Genomic DNA, 12,616 nt, shown 5'->3' on the forward strand with positions numbered 1-12,616 from the left:
GCCTAGACCAGACTGTATAACTGGAATCAATGGGGACAATGTATAAATACTTTCCAGGGTCATTCAAAAGGATCCTTAACGATAAAAAGTGGAAGTGAATAAGCCTCAACGCCAAGTGGGGTCTTACTGAAGCTCATCAGAGGAGAACTGAAACAAGGGGGGGGGGGTTGAGAAGAGAAGCAGAAGCCTCATTCAGAGCTCGTTATCCCAGCCATGCCTTGGCTCGGCTTTCTTTAAGCCCGGCCAGCCACCACTGTTGCCACCACCATAACTTTCAATCATCCTTTTAACTGCTGAGTGGCAGGGTTAGTCAGAGGTTGGAAGGGGTTGTGTGAGGGACTGTCAAGAGATTCCAGATTAAACCCTAGACAGAGGAAGAAGAAGGAACACAGAAAAACAAAGATAGAGCAATCTTTAATGGTTTGATGTGTAGTAATGCATTAAAAATCAAAAAGTTGACTCAAAACCAAAAAGAATAAAAATAAAAGTGGATGGAAAACAATAAGGATCTCCTCAAATGATATGCAACAGGTTCACCCTGGGTGCACGATTTGGTATTCTGATAAGTCAGTCAGAGACTTCAGCAGCACAGATTCTAGCAGGCTGTGGCAAGTACAGCAAACAGGCACACACAGTCAGATGGGGCAGATAATATTTCTGCTCTTTAAATCAGCCTTTTATTCACTAACATCACAATGGCAACTCTCAAACTTGTCCAAACCTGCTCAGTCCAAGAAACACCTTCGAGGCCATCATCGCATTAAAGTTGACAGTATAGATAGTATTTTCCCGAGGCAACAAAATGTTGCTTTGGTACATATTTTGTTGGAGATACAACCAGGATCTAACGCCAGATGAAAGATGTGGAGAAGCAGGAGAAGAAGGAAGTAAAGTTTCAATTTCTGTAACACCCCCCCCCTCCCCAAACTCACGTGCCCAGGTATGCATCATAAATCTAGAAGTTAAAATTTACAGGAAAACAAACCTCAGCTTCTCCTGTTGAGCAATGAAAGTGGAGATCAATTGGCATGTCATCATTTCTCCTACTAAAGTGACTGAGCGAGCAGCTGTGGAGCACAAAACAGGGAGGAAGGTGGGGGAGCGGGGGGTTCGGGGAGGCTCTCCATGACTTGGCTCCTCGAAAGAAAAGAGAAAACAGAGCGAGACTGCAGAAATGAAGGAGGCTTAGAAGGAGGGGTTGCGCAAGACAAACACTTCCCGCTGTGGGGCTGAAATGTTATTGTAAGGTCACTTGTAAGGTTCCAGGAAGGCAGGGACCCTTGCCCCCCTCCCACCTACCCACCCACAAGGCTTGCTTCCAGTCACTCCGTCCACTCGCTTTCTTTGGCCAAGGGTGTAACGCAGCAGCTCTGAGAGTGGAGTCTAAACAGTGTCCGGTGTCATCTTATTTAACACCAAGCAACTGCCAATTAACACAAATCTGTTATTCATACGTCTGCTAAATAGTGCAAGTCAGACCAGCGAAAGGCACAAAGTCGATTATCATCTGAATGGTGGCCGTCCCGACGCCTCTGTGCGAGCAGCTCCGTGGGTTTCGCGAAGGTTAACAGGAGCAAAAGGAATTCTATTTAGCTGAACTCAAATCCATTCAGCAGGCAGGAAGAGTGTGTGTGGTCTGAAAACACTCCCAGAGCCAACTGCCCAAACAAACTAATGAGCATTGTACACACACACACACACAGACATGGGGACTTTCTTAAAAAGTAAAAAGAAAGGGGGAAAAAATCTGAACATTAGCATACAGCTGAAAGTGGCAGACAATACTTTGTTGAAATTCCACATGAATCTTAATTGAAGTGTCCATTAGAGTCAGTCAATGAGTGGGAGTGCTGCTCACCAGGATTATACGACCCCGCTAAAGTAAACACAGAGTGACCTCCATTATGACTACTTATCACGGCTACGGCTCTTTCCTTTCGTTCCCCTTGGAGAGGTGAAGTCGGACACATTCCTCCCACCAAATGTTTCCTCCTGAACTGACAGGGTCAGCATTGTGCGCTGATAGATTGGGAACAAGGATTGTTATAGCGCTGCTAACATTATTTCCGCGATAGAAACAGAGGGATTTGTAGGCAGGAGGTATATTATTTCCACCTGGTTTAGAGGGGAAGGAGGTGGAGTGGGAATAGTTGTTGGTCTACCTCTGAGGTTTTCCAAATTGCCCCGCGCTCCTTGGATGTCTCATTATCATGACTTTTCTCAGGGTAATTTCAGGCTGCTTAATAAAACGCACGCATATATTCAGAGGCACGAAAGCAGCGCCCATTCGCTCTCGTAACTTCTTCTCACGCAGGCCTACGTGGCACCACCTCAGGAAAAGCGAGTCCCCCGTCTGCTATGAGCTTAAATACACGGCAAATAAGTCCAGTCAAAAGGGATGACGAGGGTTTAAAATTAATTACCGCTGCCCTGTCCAACCTTGGGGGACCACTGCACACAATAATCCATCCATTGTTCTCTGCAAATGGACCCAGCCTCTGTAAATATGGGGCTGTGAAGAGCTGAGAAAGGCTGGGTGGGAGTAAAGGTCAGCTCGAGCCTTGTTTTTAACGACAGCACATTAACTTAACTGACTTCCTTCGACTTTAGACTGGTAATAAATGAGAGGAAATGCAGAGAAAAAGAAGGGGACATGTGTTTAAAAGGGTGGCATTCACTGGTGGACGCGTGGTGTGGGAAACAGAAACGATGCGCCGGACCAGTCGCGGCTTAAAGATGAAGTGCGTCTTCCTTTGACTTCTGCTGTTTGGTGTGGGATGAAAGACAAAAAGGTAACATGAAGCTGATTTTATTTCCAGCACTAAATGAGGCATTAAAGTGCGAGTTGTAAGGAGGATTAAAAAAACAAACAAACATGTTAAACAGCTTTTCAGCTCTACCCTTTCTCATTCCCCCACCTCGTCTCACCAGCTTGGCCCACAAGCCACTGTTACACCTTCTTACTATGCAGGAAAAAAAAAAAAAAAAAAATATATATATATATAAGAGGACTTTGGGGCATTTTGTTGCTCAGAAACTAGCGTCATTACGGTTTAAGGAAATGGAAAATGGTCTGAGAGCCAAAACAGCCTTGTGATTTTAAAAGCCTTTGGCATGCAGTTTATCTCATAGTGCATTCTTGGTATGAAACCATGATGTAACTCTGCTATAAAATGTATATTTTCCAACAGGGTCGCAGAGGAGTTTGCATGCTCTAAACTTTGCCAGATAGCTTTAGAAGTGAAGGAAATACGTGTGGGGTTAAATCACATAAGAAAAAAGGAAAGGGCTAGTGCAGCAGCTTAAAAGGACCACTGTATTTGATGCCTGGTTCTAATTAAAATGCACCAAAATAGTACCATTCATTGTGCACATTGTTAGCTAGCCCCGGTGCATAACAGGGACACCTGGTGCCTCTGTTTTTTTCTCCCAGGGTGCATTTCTGCAGATCCATATGTCCAGGCTGCTGCATTCCTCGTTTAGCAGAGCCGAACAGTCCCCGGACCTGTCACCACGTTAGAGCTCTGCTGGGACACATCACCGAGCACCTCCTCCAGCTGCTTGGGGAGGCAGAGCAGCACATTTGGGGGGGGGGCGGCAGAAGGTGCTAAGATGGAGGAAGTGCAGTGGCTACAAGGGGGTCCAGCTGTGACGTTGCAGCACAGAAAGAGGGAGGTCTGTGTGTATATGACTGAGTGTGTATTTGGGGCTCTCTGTGGTACTAGGGCAGGGGGTCCTGGGTCAGATGTCACCTGGTGACTGACAGCAACAGGCTCAAAGTCATTCACCCAAACTTACTGTCCTCTCAGGTGCACTGCCTGAAGTGTTTAGATAACAGCAGTAAAGTAACACTCCCTACGTGTTTTTACTGTTTCACACACAAGCGAAAAGGGGGCCCGTCCTTTATGATTTCATTTACATTTGTCAACGATGTCATCATACACTGTTATGTTTTACAGGGACAGCTTAACAGCTCTGCTGGCCTTCGCTTCGCTACAAAAGCAGAAGCTTTGAATCAACTACCCCCACCTACAGGCTATATTTCACAGCATGTCAGAGTCAAGCTGTTGCATTTGGACTGTAACACAGAACCCACTGTATCCCTGCTTCTGTTGCTGGAACTGTGGGATATTTACACTTCACAGACTGTCAGGGAACGTACAAAAATCATCTCGCTCAGACTCCTTGCCAGCCGCATATCTGCAATTGTACATGTGTTCCTGCATCTGCAACCACTTTCAGAGAAATTATGAAAAGCAGGCTGCAAATGCTTCCCATTGCCTGACATTAAATCAGCTCAGGACCCATCGGACCTCGGCTCCCCACCATCCAAACTGGCTTCCCCGTTTTTCTTTGCTCCCTCGCTGACATATGTTAATCTGTAAACACAGAAAATTGCCTGTCTAATCTGATTTAGCCTTCACATCTTGTTTACTTTTGGTTTAGTTGTGCCGTGAAGGCACGGCTGCCACGCTGTGAATGAGGCATTGTCTGCAGACCCACAGATGTAATCTCCCCCTCTAAACTGCCGCCAAGCCTCCCACCCCCGCCTCCTGCCCCCTTCTACCTTGAGCCATGATAGCCACATGCAGGTATTGTACCTATCAGACGCCTCTTGAATCCACTCACACGCTGAGCGGGGAGAATAAAGAAGGCGCTATAGAGCCTGCTTGTTTTGCCAGAGAATAATCTTCGGGGGAAATGTTCTGGTTTTCAGATTTCTCTCATTAAAAACTGAAGCGAAGTCACAAATTCTGCCTCTGGCTTTGACTCATGCCACTGGATTGCATCAGACATGGTTCAGTAGTCGGTGATGGTGGATGAAATCACAGAAATTGTCTCGAGAGCTGTTCACGAGCTGTTGACAAGCTCACTGTAAGTTGTCTTTATAAAGCAGAGTATTGATACTGGCACAAACAACAGCACAGTGAACTGTGGTGAGACTGAGGTTTCCCACTCTCCAGTCGGGGTTACGGTCAAGAAAATATGCACGCACATGAACACACACACAGACACAGGGTGTTGTGAGTCAGGCCCTTTGGCCAGCTACTTGAGAGCTGGACTCTTACACCAACTTGTGTTCTTTCACCCTGGGAAGCTGATGGATGATGTTTGTTTGGTTTTGCTGTAGCTAATGCACACACACACACACACACACACACACACACACACACACACACACACACACACACACACACACACACACGCTGCCATGACTGAAACACACAAACTAGGGGTAGGGGACGGGCTGGTTTGCCCTCTCTCATTCTGCTGTCCTGTGTTGATTTTGGGCTGTGTTTAGAGATTTTTGTGAGTTTTAAGTTTTCCATCTCTTCTCTGCGCGACAGCATTCAAAACCCAACTGAGGCTTTCTTCAGGCTCACAGGAAACCAGCCAGTCAGCTTGGTTAATAATGAGCTACGACTGCTGTATAAATGAAAAGAAAAACCCAAAAAATAAATAATTTAAAAAAATGAAGCAGCTCACCTCTTACGCAGTCAGTCAGCAAAACAGCCTCAAAGATGAGTAACACAATCTTCAGGATGTCCATGCTGTCCAAAGACAAATTCATCTTCCCTAAACCTGAAAGACACATGCACAAACAGTTACACTGCTGGAGGATATCAAGACATTTGTATACAAAATAGTTTAAATACTATAGCTTGCTTATAAAAGTCCTGACCAAACCTAATATGCACTATATCACTAACAAACTGGAGGTTCCCAAACTAAGACACCTGGGATCTTTTTGTGGTTTATAAGGAAGTTTAAGGATTTTAAAATGAAAACCAAGCAGAATTTATTTAATGGCAATATTAACATATAAAGTTAACGTTAAATAACACAGGATGTGTGCAGTTTTTCCACTCCTTCCAACTACAGGTAGACACCTAGGTTTGGGACTCTACATTAGGGTCAATATTGAGGGTTTAAAAAGTTCTGAATATCTTAATAGCACAGTTATGTATCTAAACGACATATTCAGATACAAAATCAAGGTCTGGGAAAGCAAAGCGTTCATGGAAACTGTTGCTTTTGGCTAGTTTCTTGATGTGCTTACAGTAAAATATCCCTCCAGCTGCTCAAATGAAGGTCGGGTGAGAATGCAAATAAAAGTATAAATAGGACTTTAACATACCTTAATATTCAGTGAATTAAGTCAGCCTCGTATCAGCCTCTTGACTGAAATGCTTTTAGCTAAAGTCCGTGTCGAGTCCATGAATCAAAAGTGACAGCGGTCGACTTTCCACCGACCTCTAACAGACCAGCACATGCCTCTCTCCGGGATAAAATAACGGATTCACGGCTGCAATAAAACCGGACACTTCCATAAATCACAATAACAAAGTTTCCAAAGTGTTAGGGAAAAGAAAACTCAGGGAAGTCCAGTCCGGTCCGTGTAGTTCGCTTCATCCACAGAGTGACTTTTCCAGGAGCGCGCACACAGCCGAGACTCGCTGTCCGTCCCAGCGCTGCAGCTGCGGGCCAATCACAGCCTGCAGAGCCCGGCCACGTTTAACTCTTTATCTCTATCCCACCGCTGTCAGCTCAGCGCACGGGAAAGAGATAACAGCTGCAAACTGTTAAGAAGGATGCCATGCAAATAATGGGCCTTATATAAGCCATTCTATTGTTCTAATATAATATCTGATAAGAAATAAACACAATGAAAACAGTGGAGGGGAACATTTTGATTTTCAGGCTAATGTGCATCCCTGTATGGAGGTCCCCAAGTGCCAAAATGAATCCAATAAATACATCATTAAATAATAACGTTAATATGTCATTAATTAATCAAACTAGGCAATAAATAAATGCATCCATAATTATTTTAAGTATAAGTGATTTCATTTAAAACACTTAATAAAATATAATGTTTTACTTTTATATTAATGACACGTTTAACCCTCTAGAGTTTAAATCACATGGCCAAGTTAAGATTATATAGTAGCAAGATGCACTCTCACAGAGTCTCTGTTTCAACTTGTGTCAAAACTGTGACTTTTTAGCTTTCAAATTGTGTTGATAGGCCAAGTAAGTCCAGAATAAATATTTTACTCTGAATTCTGTTGTCAAAATTCAAAGCAGGATTTTTTTTTTGAGGAAACCCCCAGAGCCTATTTGCAGAAAAACGCATCAACTAATCAAAATGTATTTGGTTGCGTAGGAAGAGGGAACAGTTGTGGGAGTGACGGTGGAGAAAAAGTGAGCGATAACAATAGCGAGTTTTCACATCTGAGAGATTTGTGACATTTAGCATGTTTGCAGTGTATACTTCAAATCAAAAGCAGCCACAAACAGCCAGTTGATCACAGAATATTCATTATAAGTTCATTATTTAACTATTACTTCTTTCCCATTTTAATTAATTAATAACAACTTAAATTATTTAATGATATATTTATTTAACTCATTTTGGCACTTGAGGCTCTCCATACTCATGTGCACTAACTCAGAGATGTATTACATGAAGACATTGGTTTTAGCTGTTTTACATAATCCAACTTAAGTTATATTATAAAAAGATACTTTTAATACCTAAATGAATCAATATATAAATTATATTGTTTGAGTATAATTACACCCTGATTTTTTTACTTAGGAGCTACAGCTTTGAAGTAAGTGTCATCATTAATGTAACGGATACCTGGAAATACTGCCGCAAATGCCCAGATTAAATTACGAGCTTCAAAAGTCAAACTTATAGCTCCATACTGTAGCACCCTGTGCTGTGAGTAACACCCATTCAGTATCCAGATACAATGGTGCGAAGCCATGAACATGTGCTGCCACCTACTGGCTACAGATCAGCTTCTGCCATGCTGAAGAATTTCAACTACAATCACTGCTTCACTCAGTAAGTACTTGGAACTTAGGTGTTTTACTGATGTTTTGGCTCTCATTCAGTATTGACAGTCATGTTGCTGAGTTATTTGGCCCTCTAAAGGTACCTTTAAAGAGGGATCTCTTAAGGTTTGGTTCTCATTGGATGCGTCATCACCCCTGTTTGGATGAATGGGGTGGGGATGTCCAACATTACATCCCTCTCTGCTAGATGACCTGCCAATGGTTGATCAAATCTGAGCAACAACAAACCATAGGCCTGGTGTCGTAATCCAAACCTACCTGGTAGCTTTCATTCCTCTCCATGTATTCCTTCCCAGGAACAATCAGCTACTTGATCACCTGCTATAGTTAGGAAACTTTAGCTGTGTCCAATATCTGCTTTTAGAAATCCTATAATTGGGCTGGATGAAACTCTGACAATGTGGTACTCAAACTCCATAAAGAAATTCAGTTAAGGAGGATCATCAGTAGGCCCACACTGCCCACTCCAGTGCCAGGAATATAAATGGCAAATAGAAGCTAAAATTATTCCAGGCTTTAAATGATCATCTTTACATAATATCAAGACAGACACATTTCAGCTCGCAACTGTTCCAGTCATGGGACGGTGAACATAACATACGCCCTGCAGTTTTTCAGTCTCTATCCGTTCCGTGAATAAAGAGAAGACTACTTTTAAACAGGAAAAAAAATCATTTATTTCAATATACATTGCATTTAAAACTATATAACAGTATTTATTCAATATTTTACACAGCTCTCATCATGGAAATGGACTGAAGTTTTAGAAAATAAGACCAAGCTCTGAAATAATATGATATCCCAACCTTTAATTACTGCATGATTCCATGTTTTTTTTTAAACATAAAGATAATTATAGCTTCATACATTATTTTTGTTCTTTATAAAAGAAAAACCACACCTTTCCAAAGTAAGTTCATATGTTTCTTTGATGAAAATAAGATTGATACAGCAGTATTTAGTGATTCTTAATATGTAAAGCCTGAGGAACTGCTTTAAGCCAGAGCAGAATGGATAGGATGTGATATTTCGTAACAGGTGCTCAGTGGTCCATTTTGGCCACTTGAGAGCAATCAAATGTACAAACCAATATACTGTAGCTATGGAAGATACTGTGTATGCTGTCATTGCTGTGGAAGCAGATTTAAGAGCAGAGAGGAAGTCGAGAGTAAATGACATCAATCTGGGAACAAAAGTAATCTGGTCCTGACCGTCAGTACCACCAGAGGAACGGATGAATATAATTCAGTGTAAACACATATCAGCAAAACATTGCTCTTCTGAAAGGGCCTGTAGATGCATTTCAAACAGCAGAGGGATGTCTCTTAAATGTGGAAGCCCACTGCAATTAGTAGTCACAATATTGCACTATAGCATCATGAGAAAGAGAAACCCAGCGAGTATCAACGGGCCTGTATTCCTGTAGGCCAGCACCTGAAAAGGCCTCTGGTTCAAAGCAAATTATACACATTGTGGTGCTAATCAGGGCACTGAGTAATGAGAGGTCAACTCTCCACTAGGGGGCCTTCCAGACCTAACAGTGATGACTAAGAAATCCCTTTTATTCATCTCAGCGTGCAGGAGAGTCCCCGGAGAAAACTCAGTGTGCCGTGGTGCAACAGTAAAAGCAATGGGCACAGCCCATAACCGTGGAGAGGTGAATGGACAGTCTTGTTGAAATTCAGACTCCATCTTACAAAGTGATACAGAATTAGACATTCACTGCCATTAAAAGCATGAAGGAATCTCAATATAAAAGTTGTCCATCGTTCACTTTTGCTTGACTGGGACTGGTGGACTGGTGAAGGTTGCTTTTCAGTTCCAGTGCAGAGCAAATGTTTACTGAAGACATTTTAGTGTTTTTATTACCAGAATTACCGTTATTTACATGTTGATCACAACTTACATTCTTTTGATTAATCCAAGACTCGTGACAGTTCGGGCACAAATATAGGAAGCTCGCTAAAGCATCGGAAATATTTCACAAAGTCCTTTCATTTACACCGGAAGCTAAAAAACGAAAAGGAAAAATAAGAAAGAAGAGGGGGAAAAAGGAGGCCTGTTTCGATTTTGCTACAGAGGACCGCTGCACAATGCCAGTTTAATATCTGTTATTGCCAGCTTTTCCTCTTTCCTGTTTTTAAAAAACATGTACAGGCATTTGTGCATCATGTGGGTGCAGAGAAACCTGCTGACACACCAGAATCTCTTAGAAATATTAAATCGGAATTCAGTGGCTTTTTGTCTGGAATTTCTGACGTGTCATCTTTGAATGGCCATGCTTAGCTGGTACAATTACGACCATTAGGGGTTACCCGAGCAGTGCTGCTTTTGCTTCGTACACAGCTTTCTGTCTGTTGCGTATGTCCTTGTTGTGGCAGACTGTGCATTCGCATGGTTTTCTGAGGTCAGATGCCCGCCTTGTCACTGTAGAAGGGCGTGACATGGAACATGTAGCAGTGTGTGCAGACCCTGACAGGCTTCACCTGACCGTATCGAGGCAGCGGAGCAGAATGGGAAGAGCAGCGAGAGCAGAAGATCTGAAACGACACATCATGCAGTGTATCACTTACCATCCACATGATAACGCATGAATTATCAGTTTGATCGAGTTCACGTTAAACCGAACAGATCGTACCTTTCCGCAGCTTCTACAGTGATGTTTCCTGCGGATAACAGTGAACGGAGCCTTGCAGGCAATGCAGGAGTTGCAGGCTTCATCAGGGACCCAGTCAGGAGGGTCTGCACAGAGCCAAAAAGAAACAGTAAACACAAAGCAGAGCTGTCACCAGCTTAACGTTTGCTGAGAGAAGGAGAAAGGAACTGGCTGACATTTCAAAAAAAATCTGTGTGGGTCTGTTTGTGGATTTGCTGACCTTCGAACTGGCCCTCACGGGCCTTGGCTGCCAATTCCGATGAGGAAATGGTCTCCTGACACAGAGCACAGTCCTCCAGGACTGCGCTGCGCATAACAGGCCCCGCTGAACACCATAAAAGAAGAAATGTGTGTTGTGTGACTGATTGTTATTTAGTTTAACAGCTCAGTTATAAACAACAGTGCAAAACTGCTGTTAGCAAAGACCCTATAGTGTTTTCTAAGCTGTTTTCACATATGAACTTAATTAACTGTTAATATGAAACAGTAATGGGAGGATGAAGTGACTAGATAATGTGACTAACAGCATGCAATTTAAGATTGCACTGCTGTGTCCATTACTGTGCAAGCTGTCGTTTTATTACATTTGTCATCAGCTTGTTTTGGGCCAAGCACCTGGTTCTGTTTTGATGTGGTTGTGTATTTTTCTTAGCATATTTTTCCAATATGACACAACCAGAAAAAGCCCCACTAAAACACTGCGTGTACTAGGGAGCTGGCAGTGTAAAAAGACATGCCTGATGTGCACTTGCACCCCTGTCAGGTGCCATCTAGAAAATTTTGGGGCGACAGTGCAGGCCTAACAGCTTTATTTAAAGAAAACAGAACTCGAGGAAAATTTAACTCTACAGCCAGAGAGAGAGACTGAGGAGGAGCTTCTTCCCGCAGGCGATACGGTCTCTCAATCACACCACCACACAGTACTGACCCACACATATGGTTCTTACACACACACTGGACTTTCTGGACTTTGGTTTTGCACAACACTGGTCACTATATTCTTCATTTCCGGTTAATACTTGTACAGCTGCTGTTATTGTGTATATATTTATTTATATTTAGATTTCTTCATACATTCTTATATAGTTCTATATTGTGTATTTTGTTGTACAGTTATTTTATTTTCAACTTTAATTTATATATTTTATCTTATTCTCCCAGTTAAATTTACCCTTCATTCTAATTTGTGTTGTACAGTTATTTCATTTTTAACCTTAATTTATATTTTATTCCTTCCTAGTTAAATTTACCCTTTTTAATTTTTCATATTTATTTCCTATCTTATTCATAGCCTTTTCCTTTTTTTGTTCTCTTTAGGTCACGAGCAGTTGTCCAAGCATTTCACTACATATCGTACTGTGTATGACTGTGTACGTGACAAATAAAATTTGAATTTGAATTTGAATTTGATATTCCTTACAAAGACCCAGCTACCACCATTTTTCGTCAGTTTCCAACCATGCCATAAAGAGCTAAAATGCTAGTAACATTTGCTATTATTTATTTATGTTGCATCTAACTGAGACTTTTGATGCAAATATCAGGTGTTGCAAATGTGGCAATGAGGATAAAGAGAATAGCAGTATTTGAACATGCTCTCCAGTGACTACATTTGTGAATTTTTGTTTTTCAAATGGGGGATTAAATCCCATTATAATGGGATTAAACTATTATTATTTATTTATTTTTAAACAAGCAGTTTTCACGATCAGAAATGTGTTCTGTTTTATGTTAAGCAGCTTTTTTTGCTCACTTGGGGGTGCGCACCTATCACTGTTAATTTAGAGTTAATTTTTTTCACATGGAGCCTCATTAGGGAAACATCAGGCTCATTAAGTAAGGTGGTAGGTATGGTGTGTTTTTAAAGAGCTTTTCACTGAAAGCAGCTGCCTTCAGAAAACGATGCTATTCGAGTGAACAATGATCACTCTCTGCACATAATTAATGCAAGCATTCATTTTTACACTGTCACACGATCCATAATCCATTGTTTTGATTAAAAGAAAATCATATTGTGGCCACTGGTTAAATCTTTATAAGAAAGTTTAATCTTTTGAGCAATATGACTAAATACTAGTTACTACTTCTGCT

The 12,616-nt window shown here is 41.8% G+C and overlaps 2 protein-coding genes across 5 annotated transcripts in view; both read right to left on the bottom strand.

Annotated features, from left to right (window-relative positions):
- Positions 1 to 6,433, bottom strand: part of LOC146552525 (fibroblast growth factor receptor-like 1) — a 34,738-nt gene extending 28,305 nt beyond the window's left edge. Inside the window, exons 1-2 of one of the 2 annotated variants that reach the window (XM_085256246.1) lie at positions 6,140 to 6,433; positions 5,488 to 5,583 (exon numbers count right to left, since the gene is read on the bottom strand). In XM_085256246.1, the coding sequence (XP_085112372.1) occupies positions 5,488 to 5,572 (85 nt within the window). In that variant the 5' untranslated portion in view covers positions 5,573 to 5,583; positions 6,140 to 6,433. Of the gene's footprint in view, positions 1 to 5,487; positions 5,584 to 6,139 lie in introns of those variants that run through there. The other variant, XM_085256247.1, reaches the window with a different exon arrangement.
- Positions 6,434 to 8,527: 2,094 nt separating this feature from the next.
- The window catches only part of zfyve28 (zinc finger, FYVE domain containing 28), a 28,289-nt gene continuing 24,200 nt past the window's right edge, over positions 8,528 to 12,616 (bottom strand). For all 3 annotated transcript variants that reach the window (XM_085257359.1, XM_085257358.1, XM_085257360.1), the window contains 3 exons: positions 10,746 to 10,850; positions 10,508 to 10,611; positions 8,528 to 10,409 (listed from right to left, as the gene is read on the bottom strand). In XM_085257359.1, coding sequence (XP_085113485.1) covers positions 10,278 to 10,409; positions 10,508 to 10,611; positions 10,746 to 10,850 — 341 coding nt within the window. In that variant the 3' untranslated portion in view covers positions 8,528 to 10,277. The remainder of the gene's footprint in view (positions 10,410 to 10,507; positions 10,612 to 10,745; positions 10,851 to 12,616) is intronic.

This window comes from Mchenga conophoros, linkage group LG19, assembly GCF_057382185.1.
Source record: "Mchenga conophoros isolate Kocher_MC1m ecotype Shallow Benthic linkage group LG19, M_conophoros_male_GT1.1, whole genome shotgun sequence".
NCBI lineage: Eukaryota > Metazoa > Chordata > Actinopteri > Cichliformes > Cichlidae > Mchenga > Mchenga conophoros.